Source organism: Muscardinus avellanarius (assembly GCF_963383645.1).
Source record: "Muscardinus avellanarius genome assembly, chromosome: 11".
Classification (NCBI taxonomy): Eukaryota; Metazoa; Chordata; class Mammalia; order Rodentia; family Gliridae; genus Muscardinus; species Muscardinus avellanarius.
In genome coordinates this window covers 29,618,999-29,645,588 of record NC_137797.1, presented here as the reverse complement: position 1 = coordinate 29,645,588, position 26,590 = coordinate 29,618,999, and the positions used below count along the sequence as shown (strand labels likewise).

The 26,590-nt window shown below is 36.3% G+C and overlaps 1 protein-coding gene across 1 annotated transcript in view; it reads right to left on the bottom strand.

Annotated features, from left to right (window-relative positions):
- Positions 1-1,704: 1,704 nt before the first annotated feature.
- Positions 1,705-26,590, bottom strand: part of EEA1 (early endosome antigen 1) — a gene marked incomplete at both ends in the record, with an annotated part of 151,706 nt that continues 126,820 nt past the window's right edge. Inside the window, 10 exons of the mRNA XM_080706144.1 lie at positions 1,705-1,827; positions 2,515-2,613; positions 3,534-3,654; positions 3,915-4,153; positions 5,053-5,238; positions 6,838-6,969; positions 8,413-8,598; positions 22,442-22,624; positions 23,593-23,787; positions 25,421-25,522. Of these exons, the coding sequence (XP_080562270.1) occupies positions 1,705-1,827; positions 2,515-2,613; positions 3,534-3,654; positions 3,915-4,153; positions 5,053-5,238; positions 6,838-6,969; positions 8,413-8,598; positions 22,442-22,624; positions 23,593-23,787; positions 25,421-25,522 (1,566 nt within the window). The remainder of the gene's footprint in view (positions 1,828-2,514; positions 2,614-3,533; positions 3,655-3,914; positions 4,154-5,052; positions 5,239-6,837; positions 6,970-8,412; positions 8,599-22,441; positions 22,625-23,592; positions 23,788-25,420; positions 25,523-26,590) is intronic.

The window sequence follows — 26,590 nt, the reverse complement described above, 5'->3', positions numbered from 1 at the left end:
TTCTCTCTTCAGATGCTTTCCAGTTGTGCAAATTAATATGATTATAAAAAATAAAGTTAAATTCCATTGTTCATCATTAAATAGGTTAATTCTTAATTATCCTTAAACTGCTTAGCAATTTTGCCTTAGTTTTTATCATAAATTTGGGGTTCCTAAATATATTTGATTTGTGTGATACTCTGTTTTTTTTATTAATTAAAGGTAAAATCACAGCATTGTTATTACAAAGTTAAAAGTTTTCCCAGTTTATATGGAACTCCAACTCAGAACTATTTTTAGTTTAAGTCAGTGTTGCAACTTTTTAAAATTTCTGCCCTATTAGGTAAGAACAAAATAAAGTAGAATATTTAATGTTTTCTTATTTTATACTTTATTTTTACATATAAGACTATAGCAATATCAGTTACTAGCTTTAAGAAGCAAAATTACAAAACAATTACAGTGAAGCTGAGCTATGCTTGGGAAGGTTAAATCAATAAAGAAAAAAGAGTAGATTTTATTAAAAAAAAAAACAACTTAGATTCCTAAAGATGCTGGAGGGACAAAATAAGGGTATAATATGAAGGCTAATTTCAGAAGACTTCCCATTCATAAGAAAATGAGGATGTAGCCATGATACAATTTCTATTATTCAGCCTCCAGCTCAGGGTGAGGATGAGAAGCTTTAGAGGATTTTTAATGAATAATATGTGGGAGGTAGAAAAAGACAAGTATTACAAAATATTAACCCTAATCTTTGAAATACAACCCCAGGATTACCACAATGTAAGCAAATTAATTTTATAGATGTTAATCTATACTATTAAAACAAAAACGATGTTTGTTTGTTTGTTTGTTTATTTATTTATTTGTGGTACTGGAGGTGGAACCCAGGGGCTTTTCTACCTCTGGGCTATACTCCCAGACTTATTTTATATTTAATTGGGAACAGGGTCTCACTAAGTTGCTGAGAACCTTACTAAGTAGCTGAGGCTGGCTTTGAACCCATGCGATTCTCCTGTCTCAGCCTCACAAGTGCTGGGATTACAAGCATGCGCCACCATGCCCGGCCAAAAACCATGTTTAAACTCATAGTTAGTATAAATTTTAAAATAAACCACATTTAGAACACCCAAGTAGTAAATTTATAACATAACAATATAACTGAACTACAGACTTTATATAAGAAAAAAGAAAGTTTTATAGTTGTGTATATGACTCCATAAAGAGAATATATAAAATAATTAATATATTATTATGCAACAGAAACAAATGATAACATCATCCATCTATATTTTTATATATATAATTTGGGAGAAGGAAGTAAGCGATGGAATTGCACTCATCATTTGTGAATAGTAAAATTATATTTAAAAAAATACATTGCTATTTTCTGTCCAAAGTTTATTTACATTTCATTGGATAATTCTGAACTTGGCATGAAAGCTGTTCCAGGGGTTAAATGGGAAGAAGAAAGAAAGAAAGAAAGAAAGAAAGAAAGAAAGAAAGAAAGAAAGAAAGAAAGAAAGAAAGAATCCAAGTCTCACAAAAATAGAAGAGTTTTACTTAATATTGATACCATTCCAAAATATACACATTTTAATTTAGTTTGGTCTAGTACTGCAACCAGAGTCCAAATCAAAGTGTAGTCTAAGACTTCTATTAAGCACATTTATTTTTAAAAGTCTAGTATTAGTGTAATTTACTCTGAAGCTGAGATAAACCTTAACCTTGCAAGTCATTGAAACATGCATTGCAGACACGAACAGGCTTCTTGGAGGAGGGAGTTAAGGCATTTTTGGCTGAACACTCAGCACAGAAGATATTTCCACACTGACGGCAGTGATGCTGTAAAAGGTAAAAGTAAAATATTTCAAGCATAAAAACCATATTAAAAACATTATAAAACTACATGAGTATTGCAAACTACACTATGAATGTATACTAAATTTTCAGTAATCATGAATTATTTAATGATATAATATTTCATTATGTATAGCTGCTTTGTTATATTAAACTAAATGTTTCCTATTCACCAAATGCTATGCCATACATTTTAAGAGGCTTTTATCATGGAATTCTCAAAAGACCATAGAATGTGTTTTTAAAAAAAGTGTTCAGGTACACTATCAAATGAAAAACGATTCTACTAGCAGATGTTTCAGGAATAATGTCTTCAATTAGAATTTAAACATGATAGTATTGTTTAGAGTACATTTCTTTAAATTTTTCTGCTTTTTCTTCCTTTAATAATTCAATGACTAAAAAAAATTATTTAATATTGGTACACTGGTCTAGAAAATGACTGTCCTGGGGAATATAACTCAGAAGGAAAGAAATGACTGAATATAAAACTACAATTCAAAAACCAGAAACGAGATTGCATGAAGTTTAATTATTCTATGCAGTTGTAAAGTTGATGAATCAATAACATTTTTTTAAAAATCCATCAAATATAGAACTATTTTGATGGTTAGAACATTGTCACTTAGAATTGAAATCCAGAAATGTAGCTCTATGAACAAAATCACTTACCCGTCTCACTGTGACTGAAAAGCCTTTCCCACAGGCCATACAGTTTTGTACTTCATTGTCCTCAGCCCACTTTCTGTTCAATGCTTGTGTATGTTTGATCTATTAAAAAAGAAGTGTCAATACATTACAATCAACATTTTAAAGAATGATGGGTTATTTCTAATTTGGTGAGAGGTTTACAAAATTTTGACTATATGCAATATGAATAAAATTTTAAAAATCAGAAATGCTTTGGCCAACTTCCACTTATCAAAAATAATTACATTTAGCCGGGCGTGATGGCGCACGCTTGTAATCCCCACACTTGGGGGAGGCTGAGACAGGAGGATCATGCAGGTTCGAAGCCAGCCTCAGCTACTTAGTGAGGCTCTCAGCAACTTAGTGAGACCCTGTTTCCAAATAAAATATAAAATAGATCTGGGAGTATAGCTTGGAAGTAGAAAGCCTCTGGGTTCCACCCCAAGTGCCACCAAAAAAAAAAAAAAAAGTTACATTTATAAATCTGAATGCCAAAATAAAATTGTGTCTCTCAGAGGCACTGGTAATTTCTAACTCTGGTGATTTCTCCACCTTTCTAACCCTAACAATCAATCTGTTCTGGGGATTCTAAGAACATACTCTGGCCACTTCTTTAGCATATGCCAACATAACTATTCCTCAGTATTTTTTAATTTTGTATTTCTTTTCTCATACAACTTATGAAAGACATGCCTCTCAAACAAATTCCTGACACCTCTGAAACTAGCTCTTTATCTTTAATATTTAATTACACATAAAACTTATAATATCATGATATAGTAGCTATTTGAAAGTACTTATTAAATATAAGTTATTTTGCTGCTGTTTTGTTTTTTGTTTTCAGTGCTGGTGTTGAACCCAAGGCCTTACATGTGTTACCCAAGTACTCTTCCATTGAGCTCCACCCCAGCCCTAGAAGTCTTTTTAAAAAGGTGAAAATATACTTTTCACTAAGAGGTCAATTTGGGACTAAGAAACTGCTCACATCATCAGGGACTCACCTGAAGGGACTGGTTTTCTCTCCCTAGCTCTTGCACTGCTGCAGTCGTATTATCCAGCTTTCTTTGCAGGTCTAGTACTTTGGTCTGAAGCTTTTCTATTTCACCTTCTCCTTTAAGGCATCTGAAATAGATTACATAGAAATAATTAATGAAAAAAATCATTAAAGACTCTTCTAGAATACAGGAAGTGCACTACTTTAGTAATTTTAAATATACTTCATTAATTTCAATTATCTGGTTATTCTAAGGGTTAATTTTTAAGTGGCTGCTTAAATGTTTGAAAGGGTTATATACTTTTCTTAATCATCCTATTTTAAAAAATGTGGAATATGGTAATCTTTTTTACCACTGACAATGGAAATAAAATAATTCCACACTTACCTTTCTAGCAGTGCTCTCCTTTCATCTAGATTATTCTGAACTGTTGCTTCTAAGACTGCAATTTCCCCACGTAAGTCATCTGTTTGTTTCTCTAGCTCACTAACTCTCCGTTGACTAGACTGCCACTCTTTCTTTACAGTGCCCAAATTTTCGTTTAGTGCTGTAATCTGCATGGTAAGTTTAGCCTCATTTTCTTCATGTTTCTTCATTCCTACTTCCTTTTCTTTTATTTCAGAATGCTAAGAAAGAAAAAAATGGGAGTAGAGACCAATTACAAAGAACTGTAAAATAAATTTATTGAATTAAAAACATTGGCAATTTAAATAACATTGCATCTTCAGGAAAGGAGGGAGAATATTTTTATTAGACATAAAATTAATTCTGAAAATATCTCTACACTTGAATGGGCTCACATATAATAATGCTGAAGTGATGATTAGCAGGCCTCTCACAATATCTAGTTAAAGTGATACAACTTGAGATGCTTTTTTTCAACCAGAACAGGTGAAGACACAAGTGGTTAGGGACCCCAAGAAGCCCTAGAAACAAAGTTGCCATTCCCTTAGTCTCACAAAGAATCTTTTAGTCTCTATCAACCTACCAAAAGAAAACAATATAAGCCTGTTTGAACTTGAAAATATTGCAACTCTATAACTAGAATATTTAACAGTGAAGTTATCTGGGGATATTTGGACTAATTCAGTAAAGGAAAGCCAGATGCTTCCCATTTGGCACACACAACTAACGGAAGGAAAGCTGGCTTTGGTCATCCTAATTCCAAACTGAAGTTTCCATTCCCCCTTATCAACATTCATTTAGACCAAACAAGTTTTACATTATTAGCTTTCATACTGTTTCCTTCATTATATATGGCTGTAGGTTTGTTTCAAACATTTTTGGCATCAAAAATGTCCTTTGAAATTACATTTTAATTAGATTTTCACTTATATACCAAAATATAACAATAAAATATTTCCAATCATGTGGCAGATATTTAAGCAAATCAGATTTCCTTTCTTAAAAGCTAAAATATTAAGAAACATTTCAGTTACAACTTCTAGGTAAAAAAAAAAAAAAAAAGACTGACTCATTGAGAGCTCTTTTTACAAAACACACTTCCTTCTAGTAATCCACTAACCAGTTTAGCTTCTTTCTCAATGAATTCTTTCTTTAGCTCATCTTCTTCCTTTTTTAACTGCTCTGTTAGCAACTGCTTGTTTTTCTTCTCTTGTTCAAGAGCTGCCTTCAGAGAGTCAACTTTTCCTTGAAGTTCTAATTTCTGCTGAATTAAAAGCTGTTTGGCATCTTTGAGATTTGTTACCTCCTGTTGAAAAGGTAAAAGATAAATAAATGGTCTTTATCATGCTAACTGAAACCAGTCACACTTAGAAAATCAAGGGCCACATGTTTTTCTCATATTGTAGAAGCTAGAGAAGAAAAAATAAATAAAAAAGGGAAAGAAAAAGGACCTCATAGAAATTAGGAGAGACCAGTAAAGCAGTGGAAAGGAATGGGGGATGAAAAGGGGGAAAGGAGATATGGGGAAGGAAACTGACCAAATATTATGTGCATATATGAAGGCATTACTATGAATCTCCCTATCATGTACAATTACAATGAGCCAATATATTTTTTAAAAAGTAAATCATCCTTAATAGTAAATATTTTAAAAGGTGGCTGAAATTTATACAATTTACCACAACAGATACAATGAATTTTGCCAACTTGTGAGATTCCTCAAGTTCAGTATGTTAAACAATTGCCTAAAAAGATGCTGGATTAGCCAGATGTGGTGGTGCACGCTTGTAATCCCAGCATTTGGGAGGCTGAGACAGAAGGATCACGGTTCGCGGACAGCCTCAGCTACTTAGTGAGGCCCTTTGCAACTAACTGAGACATGGTTTCAAAATAAAGAATAAAAAAAAAAAAAAATAGGACTGGGGGTGCAGCTCGGAGGTAGAATGCCCCTGGGTTCCATCCCCAGTACTGTAAAGAAAAAAAAAAAAAAAAAAAAGATGCAGGATGATTTACTTCCTGCTCACCAATCATTTAATTTGGGTGATACTTGACATGCACATATTTTGATTATACTACATGGAAAAACTCCTACCTCCTACTTTTCCTTTTCTCACTTAACAAGCATTTATTAAATGTCATTATACATTGTGTTAGGTCCTGAGGATGTAATAAATTATACAAATTCCTTACTTTAAGGAAGTCACATTCTGGAGGAACAGAAAGTCAGGAGATAATACAATGAGAAATGGTAAATATGCTGACAGATATAAAGGATATTATGAGAACACTCAAGAGAAAATCTCACCTTTCTCTAAGAAAATAAATAACATTTTACAAAGTAAATGATAAATTTCAAGTAGTTGAAAAAACAAAATACCTTAAAATCTTAATTCTAATTTCTTACATATTTTTAGTTTATTATCTATGCACATAATTTTCTAGATCAATATCTCAGTTATCATTTCAATGAAATCTAATCTCCTAGGGTTATTTTGCTTTTTTTTCTAATTTGAAAACAAAAGTAACATAGTTTCAATATGCGTACAGGTAAAGAACAGTGCAAAAACACTCTAACGAAAATATGTTAAAAACAAAATAATTTACGCCAGGTGTGGTGACGCACGCTTGTAATCCCCGCGCTTGGGAAGCAGAGACCGGAGGATCGTGCTGGCTTAGGAGACCCTGTTTCCAAATAAAAATATAAAATAGGTCTGGGAGTGTAGCCCGGAGGTAGAAGGGTTTCCAGGAACCTCAGTACCACCAAAAAAATAAGTAAATAAATAAAAAATAATAATAATTTATCTAGTACATAGCAGGTTCTCTCTGCCTAATACATTAATATATTTAGTAATAATATAAAGAACAAAAATAAAACACAGAAGGAAAAATTATTATTTTAACATACCTTTATGCTCTCTTGTTTGTGGAACTTAATTTCTTCACTTAGCTTAGTGATTTCTTTTTCTTGTCTACACTTAATTTCTTCTACCCCTGCCAACTTAGATTTTTCATTCACTAGTTCTTTTTCTTTCATTGACTGCATAAAAATAAAATTTATTAAAAAACTATTTTCAAAGCAAACATCTAACTGAAAATTAATATAATTAGAATATCTCTACTATTTGTGAAATTGGCTTTTCCCCTTTCTTCTTACATTAATGAGCAAATTAACTTGTCCTTTCTTACCTATTTCCTTAGTAATATCATTTTAAAGACTGAATATAGTTACTACTGTAAAATGAACAGTACCTGTTTAAAGTAAGAACACTATAAAATTCAGCCAAAACTACCATTCTTATATCTATAACTTCTATTCCATTACTATCACTATTACTACCTTCATATAAGGTGCTTAGTAGAACATTATCACCTTATTTAAATTCTGTAATAGAATTTCCTTAATCTTTAAAAAATTTAAAGAGAAGTTCAATAATATATCAGAAGAAGAGTTAGCACTAAAACCAGATGTGACTGATTTAAACTCCTTCCAATTAAACACCTATATAGTTCTATCAGAACTTTCTAAACTTGAGGGTTATAATCATGAATTCCATTCCAACTTCGCCATCCCCATCCCACAAAAACTCTCCATTTTTTTATTTATAAAGAATTCAAATAATTGCATAACTTAGAAAATACCAAGAACTTTAGGAATTGTGTATTTTAGAATAATAAATATCCTGTCAGCCAATTAAAATATATTATTTCAATGAATAAAACTAACATGTTTCTGGAAATGAATTTCTTTCTTTCTCTTCTTCTTTTTTTTTTTTTTTTGTGGTACTGGGGTTCCTGGAAACCCTTTTCCAGGCTAACACTCCCAGACCTATTTTATATTTTTTTAATTTGGAAACAGGGTCTCTTAAAAGCCAGCGAGGCTGACTTTGAGTCTGCGAGATCCTCCTGTCTCTGCCTCCCAAGTGCAGGGATTACAAGTGTGTGTCACCACGCCCAGCTGAATTTCTTTTTTATGTAAAATTTAAAGCCATTTTTTAAAATTAGCTTATTATATAAACCAGTGCTTTTAACTTTATAACTTAGTATTGCTTATATAATATGAACTTCTACTTCCCCTTAGTAAAAGCTGATTCTTATTTTTAAGAATTCTTAACAAGCTTAAGAATTATTTCTAGACCTTTTATTATCTCATTCATGCATCTGAAGGATAACATATATGAGAAATAGTTGAGGGATTATAATATTTGTTCTTAAATAATCAACAGACAATGGTGCAAAAAATATTTTGTAAAACTCACAAGAGCAGTAAGAAAAATGAGTAGACATAACAGAGTTTACTAAGAAGCACTATCCTAGCACAAAACTTCCAATGACTGCACACATTTTAGCATATTCTAGAGGTCCTTCTGAGAGAGCTATAGAAAGCAAAGGTGATACATATACTGAGTAGGTGGTTTGACAGGATGATATCTAAGGCTACCAAAACTCTAAGATTCTGAATTTAAGTCAGAAAATTAAGTACCTTTTCTTTTTGAACATCTTGCAGTGCTTTACACTGTTCCTTCAATTGCTGTTCTTTTTTTGCCAAATCTTGCTCCAAAATAGATTTGGCAGTCTTCAGTTCTTGAATCACCTTATTTTGGTTTCCAATTTGATTTCTGTTTGATATCAAGTCCTCTTGTGCTAGAGAAAGCTTCTCTTCTACAGACTTATAAAAACAATTCCCCAAATTATGTCATGTTTTAGCAAATTTCAAAAGAAACATAAGAGTTAATATAAGCATTATGGAAAATACCACATAGTCACAAATCACTTACATGGGAACATGTTCTAGATATCCTTGTTAGCCAGTTTTGTTATGTGAACATCATAGAATATACTTATACAAACTTAGAAGATACATCCTACCCCACATCTAAGCTTCATGTAATCTATTGTTCCTAGGCTACAAATGTATATAGCATGTTACTGCACTGAATATTGTAGGCAATTGTAAGACAACGGTATTTGTATGCCTAAACACTCTAAATAAAATATCTATTAAAAATATCTATTAAAACTTTGCCGGACATGGTGGTGCATGCTTGTAATCCCAGTACTTGGGAGGCTGAAACAGGAGTATTATGCAGGTTCAAAGCCAGCCTCAGCTACTTAGTGAGGCTCTCAGCAACTTAGTGAGACCCTGTTTTCAAATAAAATAGAAAACAGATCTAGGAGTATAGCCCAAAAGTAGAAAGCCTCTGGGTTCCATCCCCAGCAACACACACACACACACACACACACACACACACACACACACACACACACACACTCTATTAAAACTGAAATAATTGTAAAACCTTTAGAAATAGTCTAAATTTTTTGTGTGTGGTATTGGGACTTTCTACCTCTGAGCTACACCCACCAGCCCTATTTTTATTCTTTATTTTGAAACAGGGTTTCACTGAGCTGCAAAGGGGCTCACTAAGTAGCTGAGGCTGTCTGTGAACCGTGATCCTCCTGTCTCAGCCTCCCAAATGCTGGGATTACAAGCGTGAGGCACCATGCCCAGCTACTCTAGAACTTTTTACTAATGTTTTTAACATCTTTAATACTGGCTAGGTAATAAGAAATACTATCAAATAATTAGGGATTATATCAAATACACTCAGATTGCATTTATATGGTTGGAGAAGAGATGATAAAAACAACTTTAAAAGATAGAGTTAAATGCCGCATTATGTATTCATATACATTTTATAGAATCTATAATGTCACTTGACATACTAAAACCTTTAATAAATAAAAAGGAGGCTGTCTTTGAGCTGGGAGTGGTGGTGCACGCTTGTAATCCCAGCATTCTGGAGACTGAGACCAGAGGTTCACAGTTTGCAGACAGCCTCAGCTACTTAGTGAGGCCCTCCGCAACTTAGTGAGACACTGTTTAAAAATAAAGAATAAAAAATAGGGTAGGGGGTGTAACTCGGAGGTCAAAGGCCCTGGGTTTCATCCCCAGACCCGCAAAAAAAAGAAAAAAAAAAGAAAAGAAAAGAAGGGGGCTGTCTTTATAAAAAGAAGGAGGAGAAGGAAAAGAAAGGGGAGGAGGAACACTGCATTTCACAGCTGTCAATTTGATCAAGTATATTAAAAGAAAAATTCAGCCAAACATATGAGGTTCTCTCAAGAAAAAGCTATCAACTGATAGTTACTAACTGTCCACAGTTATAGACTATTTTAAGATCTAAACACTTTGAGAAGCTGAAGTTGGGGAAAAGGGCAAATTTTTTACTCATTACATTTCATTTGGGGATAGTTGAGGTAACAAGTAGGTGCCACTCTTGGCTTCTTTTTCTAACATTCAGCAGAGAATGAAATCAACTCTAAGACTGTCTTTCACCAGATCTGGTGAAATATCTTTCTTACTAGAGAGACTTAGTAACCTTGAAAAGATGGCAAGAAATATAATTCAGGAAAGAATCCCTATTGGTCAGGATAGCATATAATAAATATTTAACAAAAAATAAATGAAAGTGAAGGCCTGATTTATGGGGATTCTTAAGGTTTCAGAAAAAGGAAGGTTACTTCTTACTAGTAATCTAGTTCAGAATTATTTCTGAGATAAATTAAATTTCAATTTTTAACAACTGCCAGTATAACACTAACCCTCAAAGTTTATTTTTTTCAGGAAAGATTTTAAGTTACCTAGTGCTTTATTAATCAGACAAGTAACAGTAGAGTTCACTGCTAATGTGAAGCAGGAGTGTACAAGATGGTTCTTCACTTATATACGTAGACTATATAGTCTGAAAACAAAAGGGGCACATAAAATAGGAACTGTACTGGGTAACAGAGCACATGCTATGTACCAAATTCACAGAAAGCAATAAGTACAAGACCCCCTGTGGAATGTAGTTCATAAGAGGCTCCAGAATGCATGTTGGATGAGTGATTTCATACAAAAAGAATAAAATTTTCAAAACACAGTATACTACATCTACATCAACTATAATTAGGTAATAGAGTTTCTGATCTAACATTAAAGGATATCAAGGCTTGCTAAAGCCTGGAAAGCAAGAATATCGCATTGAGTTCCACAAGAATTTCAAAATATTCACAAACATTCCAAAATACCCATGGTTTATAAAATCTTAAACTCACAGCCTATAACACTCTAAATTCACAAAACCTAGTGACTAGTTCTTCAAACTCAAGCTCAAATTTGGACTTTTCCATGTAGACTTTTTTGCAGATGCCAAGAAATACTGCCTCTAAACATTAATCAGAGGTTTCCAAGTAGGTGACACCATCCCCTGGAGGTATAGTCAAACAAAATATAAACAGAAAAAAACCCCACAAATTTGCCACTGCATCTTTTGGTTTATTCACTTAATAAAAATAGATTTATGGGGGGGGATGCTAAGTAATCTTTTTTCTGAAAAGGGAGCAGTAAACAAAATAAGTTTGGGAACCCCACTTCCAGAGTATTGTGCCATGCATTTTAAATGCTCTTTTAATATTTCTTGTTGTAAATCATGTTATGTTGTCTGTTTAGCCTCTCTTCTTTTTAGAAACTCCTATCTCCCATTCTATGATTTTTTAAATTGGGTGCACTGTCATTTTATATTATATTGGAGTACAGAAGAATATTATACTAAGTGAGTCCACTCAGTGTCAAAGAACAAATATGTATGTTCTCTCTTATATGTAGAAGCTAGAGAGATATTTGGCAGTAAGGGAAACATCAGATAGATGAGCAGACTCTCCAGGGGAATAACTGAGATTGATTAGGAAAGGAGAAACAAATTCATAAAAAATGCAATAGTAGAAATAATGCTATGAACATATACAAAATTGTCAATGCCAATCCATTCTATAATTTTGTTAGACTTATCCTAAACATATCCATACCCACTGCAATAGGCAAATCTCCAAACAGGATGAACTACCAATCTTGACACTGATTATCCCAATCATATTATTGTATCCCAACAAAAGAATCTCTGCAGTGTTATGTGGTATCTATTTTTTGTCTAATTAGCAATTTTCCCCTTTCTTCTTTCAAAATAAAACCTTTACAATTGTTGCTATTACTTTCTCTTGATATCTGATAAAATGAAAAACAGAATGGTACTAGGCTGAAAAGATTTATTTTTAATTCTAAACTTATTACCCTCGAATCTTCATTTCACTCAGGGTATAAAATTTAGAGTTAAATTACACTTCTAAGTAAGATGCTGGGTCCCGGGCGGGGGTCACACAGGGCACGCCAGGCTGGACGGCACGTAGCATGCCAGACCCCTGGAGAAACTGGACCCTGGGACGGACCGCGCATAGCACGCCAGACCGCTGGAGAAACCGGGCCCAGTACCCTGGGTCCCAGGCGGGGGTCGCACGGGGCACACCAGCCGGGGCCCGGGTCAGGGGACTCTGGGCCCTAGGCGGAGTAGTGCAGTGCACGCTGGACCCATGGGGAAACCGACTGGGTCACAGTGCTCTAAGTGCCTGATCCCACTACCTCCTCAAAACACATATACTATCTTCTCTTATTAAAAAAAAAAAAAAAGGAAAAGAAAAAGAAAAAGAAAAAGAAAAAAGGAAAAAGGAAAAAGGAAAAATATCGGAGAGGAGTTAAGAAAGCCATGGCGGATGCCAGGACACTGGAGATGCATACAAAACTTATCCAAATGCACTGGAACTTATGGAAAAATTCCCCATCAAGGAGGACTGCTGTTTCTCTATATTTTTAAGAATCTTGGACATCACCTGTAAGGAGAGAGTTTAGCGGGGACCAAGGAGAAAGGCGTTGTTGAAAGCGGTCTGCGCAATGGGGGTGGAGACTTGTATTCAGGAGAAGCAGAAATCGGATCCTACCAACCTTATTTTTTTGGAGAAATTACACCAAATGTCGAATGCTACCGTCACGCTTGCTTAGGAACACTGGACAACATTCAGAGTGGAAAAAGAGCCTGGGAAGGATTTGAAATGGTGGAGGCAGTGGCAATGGCAGTGGCCAGTACTCAGGGGAGGCAGAGATCTTATGCATTACACATGGAACCTTTGAAATAATAACCCCAGAGGCAGAATGTTACCACCACCCACCCTCAAGAACGTGGGACAAATGGTTGGGCAAAGAGGGTGCTCGGATTGGAGCCTGCTGAGGGGTGAGGCCAGTGACGGACACAACAAAGCTGGGATTGGAACCTGCTGTGAGGCAAGGCCAGTGCTAGAGCCTCCGAGGCTAGGATCAGAGCCTGCTGAGGGGTTAGGCCGGTGTTGGGGCCAGTGAGGCCGGGATCGGAGCTCACCGTGAGGAAAGGTCGGTAGGCCAGTGCTGGGGCCTCCAAGGCCTGGATTGGAGCCTGCTGAGGGGTTAGGCCGGTACTGGGGCCAGCAGCCAGCATCGGAGCCTTCCGTGAGGCAAGGCCGCTACTGAGGCCTCCGAGGCCACGATCGGAGCCTGCCGAGGGGTTAGGCCGGTGCTGGGGCCAGCGAGGCCTGCATCGGAGTTTGCCATGAGGCAAGGCCGGTGCTGGGGCCTTCAAGGCCAGGATAAGAGCCTGCTGAGGGGTTAGGCCGGTGCCGGGCCAATGGCCAGCATCGGAGCCTTCCGTGAGGCAAGGCTGCTACTGAGGCCTCTGAGGCCGGGATTGGAGCCTGCCAAGGGGTTAGACCGGTGCTGGGGCCAGCGAGGCCGGCATCTGAGCCTGCCGTGAAGCCAGGCCAGTGCTGGTGCCTCCAAGCCCGGGATCGGAGCCTGCTGTGAGGCAAGGCTGGTGCTGGGGTCTCCGAGGCCAGGATAAGAGCCTTCCGAGGGGTTAGGCCGGTGCCGGGGCCAATGGCCGGCATCGGAGCCTGCCGTGAGGCAAGGCCGCTACTGGGGCCTCTGAGGCTGGGATCAGAGCCTGCCAAGGGGTTAGGCCGATGCCGGGGCCAGCGGCCAGCATCGGAGCCTGCCGTGAGGCAAGTCTGGTGCTAGGGCCTCTGAGGCCAGGATAAGAGCCTGCCAAGGGGTTAGGCCGGTGCCGGGGCCAATGGCCAGCATTGGAGCCTGCCATGAGGCAAGACCAGTGCTGAGGCCTCTGAGGCTGGGATTGGAGCATGCCGAGGGGTTAGGCCGGTGCCGGGGCCAATGGCCGGCATCGGAGCCTTCCATGAGGCAAGGCTGCTACTGAGGCCTTCGAGGCTGGATTAGAGCCTGCCAAGGGTTTAGACCAGGGCTGGGGCCAATGAGGCCATCATCGGAGCCTGCTGTGAGGCAAGGCCGGTGCTGGGGCCTCCGAGGCCAGGATAAGAGCCTGCCGAGGGGTTAGGCCGGTGCCGGGGCCAGCGGCCGGCATTGGAGCCTAACAGGAGGCAAGGCCGCTACTGGGGCCTCCTAGGCTGGGATCGGAGCTTGCCAAGGGGTTAGGCCGGTGCTGGGGCCAGCGAGGCTGGGATTGGAGCCTGCTGTGAGGTTAGGCCGGTGCTGGGGCCTCTGAGGCCAGGATCGGAGCCTGCCGAGGGGTTAGGCCAGTGCTGGGGCCAATGGCCGGCCCGGAGCCTGCCGTGAGACAAGGCCATTACTGGGGCCTCCGAGGCCGGGATCAGAGCCAGCTGAGGGGTTAGGCTGGTGTCGGGGCCAACGAGACCAGAATCAAGGCCTCCCATGAGGCAAAGCCGCTGCTTGAGCCAGCGAGGTCTGGATCAGTCCACTGAGTAGCCAGGCCACTACTGGGACCATCAAGAGTGGGATCGGTACTTGCAACACGGCATGCACAGAGAAATATTGCAGAAAATATAAATCAGATGCTTCCCCTAATCAGCAATAACTAGGAGGAAAGGGGCAACAGGAAGAAGTTGAGCTATAGAAAGGGCCCTATAGTGAAGCAACTAAGGTGACCGAACAGAGGGTATGGAATAGGGGAGGATGGAGCCTCTTTAAAACGCAGGAAGTACATAAACAAATGTATCAAAGTTAATCACCAAACAAGCATGGGATCGAGGGAGGGGGAGGGAATGGGATGGGGGCTGGATGAGGGCTAATTGGATGATGTGTGCTTGTATATCCTCTCAAGTCTTGTACTTCAATGTGATTGATATATGACTACAATGCACCTATTAAAAAATAAATAAAATAAAATGGAAAAAAAAATAAAAAATAAATAAATTACACTTCTACCTTTGCTGGACAACATAAAATAGCACACAACATAACCAACTTGAAATATCTAGTCAACAAACTTAAGTATTTCATAAATAATCCAGCAGATGGGGCTAACAGCATAGATCAGGCTAGGCTATCTTCCATTTAACTGGTGTCCAAGTATATACTGTCAGTCTGCGGTGTTTACTGCCAGCTCACTGGTAGGTAGACAGGCTTGACTTGGGTAGAAGTTATGTTACAAAGGATCTAAATCTTTTTCCTTCTCTCTTTTATGTGAGATCATATAACATTACTGAAACAAAAGAAAAATAATAATTGATAACTTCTCTTATTCTGATGTACAAAAATCATGTATACTTCTTCAGTAATTTGCTTTTTTAAAAATTAATTTCCTAAGTAGTTTATATACTTCTCATTACAGAAACATTAATACAGAATTTATAAATCTTTTATTTGTAAAAAATAAACCTTAAATTCTGGTGAAGTGGTGTTAAAAGAAATGAGAGGGTTTTGAGTGAAAAGAACTGAAATCTAAACAGGTTTCTACTATTCAAAGCATTAGGCCTTCCGTTTCCTGTAAATAAAGCTTTAGAATAGAAATCTGTCTAAGGTCTTTTAGTTGTAAAACTCTGTGGCAGCCTGTCCCTTTGTTTTCTCTTTTTGCTCATATTTATATTTACTCTTTCATATATGAAGTTATTAGTATACAGCATAATTTCAGACATAATTAAATTGTTCACTTAATAAAAATAATAATTTAACACTGCCTATATATCAACTGGCACTTTTCTTATGTTTTCTTATTTTTGTTTATTTGATCTTTTTATCTCTCATATGTATGCACATGTATATACTACTAGCACAATAAAAATCTTTCAACCAATTTGTCTACTCATTATTATTCTTTCACTTTCCTTGAACCTATTTTGTGTTTCATCATTATTTTCTATTAACCTCTTCTGTTCCACCTTCTTTAATCCTAGTTCTAATCAATTCATACATATCAGAATTTGTGGAAAAACAAAGATAACCTCTTAACTACTCCCCACTACCAGTTAACCCACACTTCTTTAAATTACTCCAGGTTAAGGTTCCTAAAAGACTATTTTCTCCCTTTTGACTCCTTTGCTTAGGCTCTTCATTCCCCACCCCTACTATAAAGTTCAGTCATTTTTTGTTAGGCATTTAAGACACTTTAAATTTTAGATCCAGTGTTTTATTTTTTAGTACATGTGCAGTTTTAATTTTCTTTTTTTTTTAACTAAGATGAATTTTTTTTAATTTTTTAATTTTTATGTGGAACATACTGAAAATGGCATACATTCAGACTATAGTTGGTATCCCTTCACTTCCCCTCCCCTCCCAACAATGAGTGTCCAGGTTAACCATGCTATATTTATATTTTTACACAAATCCAGATGTAGCTCCTTCATTAATCAACCTCAGCCCTCTTCCTCTCCTATCCTTCCATTCTAGCTTTGGTGAGGTTTCTCCTCCATTGTCTGAAGTCCCTCTGGTATCCCTAATACTCCCTAGTTTGAGCATATTAGAGAAAACATAAGTCCCTTCTCTTTCTGTGCTTGTCTGATCTTACTTAACATAATGTTCTCCAGGTCTTTCCATCTTCTTGCAAATGACATGATTTTGTTCTTCTTTATAGCTAAGTAGAATTCCACTGTGTGTATCTCCCATAATTTTGCAATCCATTCTCCATTCATCTGTTGATGGAGACCTAGGTTGGTTCCATATTTTGTCTATTACAAATTGTGCTGCTATGAACATGGATATGCATATGGTAGAGCTGGATTGTATGGTGGATCTATTCCAAGTTTTCTAAGGAATCTCCACATTGATCTCCATAGCCGCTGAACTAGTTTGCACTCCTACCAACAGTGTAAAAGAGTTCCTCTTTCCCCACATCCTCTCCAGCATTTGTTATTTGATTTTTTTTTAATTTTTATTGGTGCATTGTAGTCATACATCTTAATGGGATAAAAAAAACTTGTGGAGATATATATGCACACATCACCCAATCCGCCCCTACCCAATCTCTAACCCCTTCCCTCCCCATTCCTCCTACCCATGCTTGGCTTTCTGATTGCCTTTGATATGTTTGAGTACATCATGTGCTTTAAAGAGTTTCCCTTATCCCCCCTCTTATCCCTTCAGATATGTCACCTTCATTGCTCCTCTACAGGGTTCCATCTTCATCTAGAGTTCCTCCTGTTATCCATTTCTCCCTAATATTTTGCACATTAAGAAAAGCATCTGATTTCTTATTTTTTGTGACATTTCAATGTACATGCCATTATTTTGTTCTCCCTTATGGCTGGGCAAAATTCCATTGTATACATATCCTATAGTTTTGAAATTCACTCATCTGTTGAAGGACATCTTGGCTGGTTCCACAGTTTGGCAATGGTAAACTGCAGCTATGAACATGGTTGCTCATGCATTAGTTTGGTATTTTGGCTTTCATTCTTTTTCGTAGATACCCAGAGGTGGTATTGCTGGCTCATATGGTAAGTTCATTTTCCTTCTTCTGGGGATCCTGTATTACTGTTCTCCAAAGTGGTTGCATCAACTTGCAATTACACCAACAATGTATTAGAGCTTCTACTTCTCCACACTTATTCCAACTTACTGAAAACCTGAAAGCCAGAAGGTGAGTAACTTTGAAAAGATCTAACCCACTTGTTGTTCAATAGTCTATCATTCAATCTTCACACATTTAAATAGTTTCTTTTGGGTTTCCTGTTGTTGATTTCTACTTTCATTCCATTATGGTCTGAAAAGATGTGATCTATTGTGGAAAAGGTTCCATGGGCTGCTGAGAAGAATGTATATTCTATTGTTTCTGGTTGAAATATTCTGTATATGTCTATCAGGTCCATTTGGTTTATAGTTTTCTTTAATTCTGAAGAGTCTTTACTCATCTTTAGCCTTGAAGATCGATCTAATGGTGTGAGAAGTGTGTTTAAGTCTCCCAATATTATTGTATTTGGGTCTATTTGAGACCTGATGTTCAAAAGGGTTTGTTTTACAAATGTGGCTGCCCCCACATTTGGAGCATAAACATTTACTGTCATTATATCTTCTTGGTGAATTGTTGCTTTAACAAAAGGAAGTGCCCTGCTTTATTTCTTCTAATGTGTTTTAGCTTAAAGTCTGTTTTGTTGGATATCAGTGTTGCTAGCCATGCCTGCTTCTGGTCTCCTTTAGCATCATTTATCTATTTCCATCCTTTCACTTTCAGTCTATGAATGTCTTTGGTTGTAAAGTGAGTTTCTTGCAAACAGCATATATTTAGATTGTTTTTTAATCCAAATTGCCAGTTTATGTCTTTTGATTGGTGTGTTAAATCCTTCGACATTCAGTTATTATTGAAATATGATTTTTTGTTTCCTGACATTTTGTGTTCTGTCTTCTGTTTGGTATCCTTGTTTACTTAGATGTCCTGCTGATCAACTTAATCTCTTCTCTGGTTCTGAAGTCTGCTTCTTTTTTCTTCTTTATGGTTTATTTCTTTTAGTATTTTCTCTAGTGTTGGCTTTGAATTCATGAATTTTTTGAGATTCTGCTTATTGTGAAACACTTTCAGTTTTCCAACAATTATGAATAATAATTTTGCTGGATATAGCAGTTTTGGTTGGAAGTTTTTTCTTCCAGGGTCTGGATCACATCATACCAGTCTCTCCTGGCATTCATGACTTGGGTTGTATAGTCTGGGGTGATTTTTATTGTTTTGCCCCTATATGTCACCGTCTTTTTGTTCTCACTGCTTTTAAGATTCTTTCCTTGGCCTCTATGTTGGTCATTTTGATTATTATATGGTGTGGGAAGGTCCTTCTTGTCTTATGGTGTTCTGTATGTCTTCTGGATGTGTAGGTCCAAGTCTCTTTCCATGTTTGAAAAATTCTCTGAAATTATTTCTCTGAAGAGATTATGGAAGCCCTTGGTCTGTACCTCTATCCCTTCTTCAAAGCCATAAGTTAGGATGCTTCATATTATCCCATTGTTGGATGTTTAGATTTTGTTGCTATAATGATTTCTGTATGCTATTGACTGTGTTTTCCGTTTTGAATAAACTATCTTCTAACAGTGATATTCTACTTTCCATTTCATCTACTCTTCCAGAATTTCTTTCTATTACTGTCTTCATTTCATTTATTAACGCTTTCATTTCACTCTAGACATCTTCCTGTTTCTTAATGTTTCTATTTCCTCTTTCATTTCCTGTAGATTTATTTTATTTTTCAAACAGTTCCCCTCTTTATTTTTATTTATTTATTTTTTGGTGGTACTGGGGGTGGAACCCAGAGGATTTCTACCTCCAGGCTATACTCCCAGGCCTATTTTTATATTTTATTTGGAAACAGGGTCTCACTAAGTTGTTGAGAGCCTCACTAAGTAGCTGAGGCTGGCTTCGAACCTGTGCAATCCTCCTGTCTCAGCCTCCCAAGCGCGGGGATTACAAGCATGCGCCACCATGCCTGGCTCCTGTAGATTTATTTTAAAGCCTATCATCATATTGTAGATCAGGATTCAGAATTCCCCTTCTTGCATATTCATCATTTCCACTGTCTCTTTGCTATTCCTAGTTCTCATATTTTCAAGGTTCTCAGGCCTGATTTTCTGATGTCTTCCCATTGCTTGTGGGTATTTTGTCAAATCCAATCTTAGTAGTAGAAATTTAGAGGTGTCAGCAGGTAAGCAGTGCTTTTTCTAATAGTGAAGTTTGGGTAATGGGGAAGGAGCTGGGGTGATGGGTATAGGATTTGGGTAAGGCAGAGGATATGATTAGGTTGAGTAAGAATTTAAGTATAATAAGGTAGTATCTGGATGAGAATGAGAGAAAGTTAGATAGGAAAACTCTCATAGTAGAGTATTTAAGTATGGAAATATGGAATACCTTGAATATTAAACACAGAAATACAGTAAGGGAAAATAAAGTTTTAAAAGAAGAGAGTAGAGAGGCTAGTGTGAGAAAGTTTGTAAAAGGAATGGGGGGGAAGGAGCAAACAAACATGAATAAAGTAGCAAAACAAGATACAAATCTAACAATTATACTTTGAAGACAAAAAGAAAAAAGGAATAAGAAAGAGAAAAGAAAAATAAATAAAGGACAAAAATAAAATAAAATAAATAGAACTAGCGACAGTGACACAACAAAGCAAAACAAACAACCACAAACAACCAAACTAACAAAAAAAAAATAAAAGAAAGAAAAGGAAAAAAAAAACAGAACAAACAAACAAAAAGTCCTACTAATTTACAAATATAAGGCTGGTCCCATATAATATTTGTATGTCTGATCACTGGTAGATTTTGTAGTGTATTCCAATGTCTCTTATTTGCTCTGTACCCTATTGTCATCTTTTGAACCCAGTCTCCATGTGATCCACTCTCTTGCCTCTGACAGTTTTGTGCAGAGGGCATCTAATATAGTCTTGGCATGCCCCCCTGTGACTTTGTGCAGGTACTGTGCCTTGAGCATCTTTCCTGTGTCTCTGGAGGTTCTAACTGGACTAGCCTGCCAGGTCCCTTCTCTGCACGTGCATGATTACCTGGCTGCCTTGGCCCAAGTCACTGGAAGGCTTGCTGCACTGCTGTATCCCGAGGCTTTTCTGGGTACACATGGTTACCTGGTCCTCCTCTGGGTCTCTGAAGGGCTTGTGCCGCTGTGGGTGCCACCTTTGGTGAGCACACAGGATATTGGCTCGGGTGCCGCTTGCCACTTAAGATGTTGGAGGTCTGTGACCGCTTTCAAGCACTTGGATTATTTATCTGTATTTCTTGAGGCTGCCACATCAGGGCTCACAATTTAAGCCTGTGGCCCGCAATGGCACCAGCAGCAGGTCAGTTACACGCTCAGGCTTTTTGCAGTGGATCTCACAGCTCAGTTATTGGACTCCTTCTGCCATGATTCCTGTTTCTATTTTGGTTCATAAGCTGTATTTATTTTGCTTGTCTAGATGCTGCCTTCTTGATAGTTGGACTTTGTTTCAGCTACTGAGATGTGTGGCGTCCTGCAGTAGCCATTTTGAATCCTCTGTCAATCCAGTGTTTTTAACCTAAATTGTATACATAAACTAGGACTCCAGTAAGATAATTATATAATTTTGGCCTGACTTTGTTTATTCCTACTAAGACACCTTATTTCAAATGTGCCCAAGTGAAATAACGTTTCTCAGGATTCTCTGTATATTCAAATTCTATATAGGTTCTTTGAGGACCTAGTCAATAAGTCCTACCTCCATAAAGCCTTTCCTACAAAGATCTATGAATGAAAAACGTTCTATATATAAGTATATATAAAGCATTTTAATATTCTTTATATTCAATAGAAATTTCTAATAGTGTGCTTTAAATTAAATAAAATCTCAAAGAAAGATCATGATGTTTCATCAAAACAACAGAGAGAAAGAGAAAATGATAGAAAGAAAGAGAGAGGGGGAAAACTAGCTGAATCTTCTGTGAGAGAACACAATATTCCATTTCTCTGTGATTTTAATATCATGTTATATAAATTTTTTTAGCCTTTTCCCATATCTTACATTTTAAAAACACAAATCAAGCCTATCAAATCATAGTATTACCAAGGATAACATTTCTATACATTGTTAGATAGAGAATTAAGATTAAGTTAAGTTTGAACCACAATCTTTAAATTTCAATTATGAGACATTCCAATAATCAGGAAGTTGAGGAATAAGTGGGGAAGGGCTAAATGAGTGATGTGTGCATGTATGTCTCTACTGTCTTACACCCCATTAAGATGTATGACTAAAATGCACCAATAAAAATAAAAGCAAGTCAATGTTGCTTGACAAGAATAGTAAAATTAAAACTGCCTAAATTTTTCACAAGTGGTTTACATTTAAAACTCCTTAGATTTTCAAATAAGAGTTTAGCTTTCAAGTCATTTTTAAATAATGGCATCAAAGTCCTTATATATACTAATAGTGTAACTATGAATATATGTTGAAATATTTCACTATTATAACTTTTTTTTTGGTGGTACTGGGGTTTCTGGAAGCCCTTCTACCTCCAGGCTACACTCCCAGACCTATTTTATACTTCTTTATTTATTTGGAAACAGGGTCTCTTAAGTCAGCATAGCTGGCTTGGAACCTGCGCAATCCTCCTGTCTCCGCCTCCCAAGTGTGGGGATTACAAGCGTGCGCCACCACACACGGTTTATTATAACTTATATTAAAGGGCTCACATTTATAATATATCATCACTTTGTTATAAAACAACTTAAAAATTTTAAAGAATACTAATCCAAAAGTAATAGTTTAATAGAAAACAAGTATAATATTCTACAAATATTAACATTCCCTTGCCATTTGGGCTCACATGAATTATTTGATGAATCCATACAAAAAAGTGCTAAATTTCTATGACATAATAGAGTTTACTATACCTTAAGATCTTGCCTTGTGGCTAGAAGTTCAGATTCCTTCCCATAGAAATCAGATTGAAGCTGCTTTAGATTTTCCTGACACTTTTCATAGGTTTTTTGTAACACTGATATTTTCTCTTTCTCTGCTGCAAGTTCCTGGGCTGCATGTGCTGACTGCTGCTGTAGCTTATTCTCCAGCTCTGTCTAAAACATATAATAATTTTTTTAAAAGAGTGTGCATGTAAAATAAAAAGGTTATAGATATAATAAAATTCATATAACTGAGAAGATTCTGGAAAATAAGATAACTGAATTTATGTTCTAAAATTCTACTTTATTAAAGAGTAACTTACTTTGTTTAGCATGTGTTGAGGCCCCGTGTTTGATTGCCAGCACCACAAAATAAGTAATTAATTAATTAAAGCCCATAATAGCCAGGTGTAATGGTGCACGCTTGTAATCCCAGTTCTAGGGAGGCTGAGACAGGAGGATTGCAGTTTGTGGACAGCCTCAGCTACTTAGTGAGGCCCTTTGCAACTCAGTGAAATCCTGTTTCAAAATAAAGAATAGAAAATAGGGCTGGGGGGTGCAGCTCAAAGGTAGAATGTCCCCTGGTTTCCACCCCTAGTACCTCAAAAAAAAAAGAAAGAAAGAAAGAAAGAAAGAAAGAAAGAAAGAAAGAAAGAAAGAAAGAAAGAAACCATAATATTCAAAAGCATTTTACTGGAAAGTACTACGTTTCAGGTCACAGCATATAGAGTAGCAACTACATTCTGATGGAAGATGCTCTGCTAGGTGCCACACATGATATATTTTAAGGCTGAACTAACAGAAACATCTACATGAAAGAAATTAAGAAGCCATTACTGGGGCTGTATTGAAGAATATACTTTCTATTCTTGGGAATTCAAGAACAGCTTGATAGAATAGTAATCATTCTAAGGTAGGAAGAATAAAAGGGTAGGGACATGGGTACAAATTGAAAAACAGGTACCAAAACTACACTTGGAGAGAAAGAATAAGTTCTAGTGTTCTACGGTTAGAGATCTAGTCATAAAATCAAATATAAGCATATATAGATTTTCCTATGATACAACTCATTTGTATTAATATTATTATTCTAATTGTCTATTTTTCTTCCTATAAAAAGTAAACAAATTTCTTATAAATACCTTCTGTGAAACAGCAATTTTAACTTCTCCTTGAAGTACTTCAATTTGCTTTTTCTTCTGTTCAGTTGATTGCTTTAGTTCATTTATGTTCCCCTGAAGTTCTTGCTCTTCTTTTTCCTTTTGTTTTAAAGTATTTTGTAACTTTGTCATTTCTCCCTTAATTGAACTGAGTTCTGACTTCAACTGCTGAGAAGTCTTAAAAAAATGAAATCTGTTTGACATTCATTTATTCATTCAAAAGATACCGAATACCCAACTACATGCCACGCACAAACTACTAGGTACAAACTACTGATGCTATTGGCCACAACTAGTTAATCAGTAGTTAATGAGAAAGAAATGTCCCTGCCTTCACAATGCTTTCATAACTGACACTATTTGCTATTAGATGATATGCAAGATTAATTTTCATGATTTGTTTCCTACCTTCCTTATTAGTTTATAATTATATATTTAAATAGAGTTATAAATGAGCTAATAAGTTTTTCTTTTTTCATAGAGAATAGGAATGTCACCATCAAAATCTAAATAGCTGGAATATCTCTTCTGTGTCTACTGTTGGCCACAATCAGAAAGAATAGCTTTATATTAACTATGATAAAACTAAAATCTCTTGGCAAGTATTTAATATATGACCAATGACACTAAATTACACTTCACAATAATTACCTCATTTAGAGAGCTGGAGCATATTTTGCTACTACTTTGTTTTTATAATCCACTAAGATGTTTTTGTTCAAAATTAGATATCACATAAGAATAATGAGGTTCCTGTGACCAAGGTGAACTAAAACTATTTTCCACTTTTCTAGTCAAAGTCATATTTTTAGATTTTATGCCTACTACATTTGAGCATTTAAGTATAATCAAAATTATTTTTAAAAAATTATCAGTGGTACATATAGATGCCTTAGCTTATCTCCAGTGCATAACCATTTTTGTGCAAAACAGAAGTCAGGCAAGGATGATTATGTTAGGAAAGCCAAAGATAAAATAATAGGTATCATATGAGCATTCACTTTACTATAATCAAAATTCTGAGCACTTTAAATACGTTAACCTGTTTATTTCTCATAATAATTTTATGACACAGATTCTATTATTAGCCCCATCTTATTATTGAGGAAACTGCAGCTCAAAGAGATTAAGTACCTGCCAAACACAGCAAACTGGCATAGCTAATAAATAGCAGAGGCAGAATAAATTTGGACAATTCTGACTCAGAATTTGAGCATTAAGCCACTCTATTTTGCCATTTACATGTCTAGAATCTACAGCACAAATGTCTTCTTTCAATCAAAAATCAGAATATGATGGCATCAAACATTTGTTGAGACTGTATTTTGTTTTATTAAATCAGATTTTCTAGAAATCTACATGCTTGAACTCTAGCTTCTAACAGGTAGAGAATAACAACCATATATTACACTATTTATTTACTCATTTGCTTGTATGTTTTAGCTAGAGAAAACAGGTGCATTAATTAGAAAAAATATCTCAACCATTATATAATATCATTAATTATCATTAATTTAAATGTTCATGAAATAAATAGCTCTTAAAAAGTCTTTTCTATGAAACACCTAGTAAGTTTTTTTCAGATGTTTCCTGACCTATGTTATCTAGTTATTATTCTGACTAGTTGACTAAATTTCTATTGTAACAAATTATATTCCTTTGAATCTTTATTTTATAACTACCCTAAATATTTTCAGTGCTAAGTAGGATACAAATTATAATTTTAAAATAATTATATGATCCATTACATTTCAAACAAATAAACCCTCCTTTGACCTAGGGTGAATATAAAGGCCTTATTATACTTTACCTCCTTTTCTTTTTCAAGTGACTTTTTCAGTTCATTTTGTTCTTTTAGTGTGCTTTCTGTCTGTATATGAAGTTGATGCTTTAATTCTTTGCAAGTTTTTTCCTAAAAAGGGGAAACTATATTACACAGAAAATATTTGTAATAACCTTTAAAAGTTTGGTTTGTAAGCTTAAAAAGATACACACAGGAAATAAATGAGAATCATCAAACTAAAATGGACAGAATCATATATTTAAAACACAGATAATTATAGGAGTAAAGGAGAGGGGTATCAAAATGCTAAGGGTTACTGCCAACTAATAGTTAGGATAAAACATTTTAGATGATAATTCAGAACATTTTGGAAAAGTACATTTTATATGGTTTAAATTAATTAATCTGCCATTTGATTTTTAAAGTAGAACAATGGGCTTCCAGAAAACAGAAGCAAGAAAATTTCAAAATTTAAATGTTGAAACAACAAATCAAGAAATAATAGCATAGAGCTGGGGGTATAATTCAGTGTAAAGTGCTTGCCTAATAGGTACAAGGCTCTGGTATTGATCCCCAACACTGCCAAAAGAAGAAAAAAAGATATAATTCAATGGGAAAGGTGTAGAGACAGGAAACTTTTGTGTGTGTGTGTGGTACTGGGATGGAACTCAGAGGCTTTCTACCTCCAGGCTACACCCCTAGACCTATTTTCTATTTTATTTGGAAACAGGATCTCACTAAGTTGCTGAGAGCCTCATTAAGTAGCTGAGGCTGGCTTTGAACCTGCACAATCCTCCTTTCTCGGCCTCTCAAGTGCTGGGATTACAAGTGTGCACCACCACGCCCGGCCTTAGACAAGAAGTAAAAAAGAATATAAGCCGGGCGTGGTGGCGCACGCTTGTAATCCCAGCGCTTGGGAGGCAGAGACAGGAGGATCGCGCAGGTTCGAAGCCAGCCGTGCGCTCTGGCTTAGGAGACCCTGTTTCCATATAAAAAAAAAATGTAAAAATGTAAAAATAGGTCTGGGAGTGTAGCCCGGAGGGTAGAAGGGTTTCCAGGAACCCCAGTACCACCAAAAATATATATATATATAAAGGTAGCATACTAATATCATACTAAACACTTTCACTGAACTTCATATTAAGAACAAAGGAGTTCTGCTGTTATTTTTTGTTATCTTGGGGTAAGTCCTTCTGA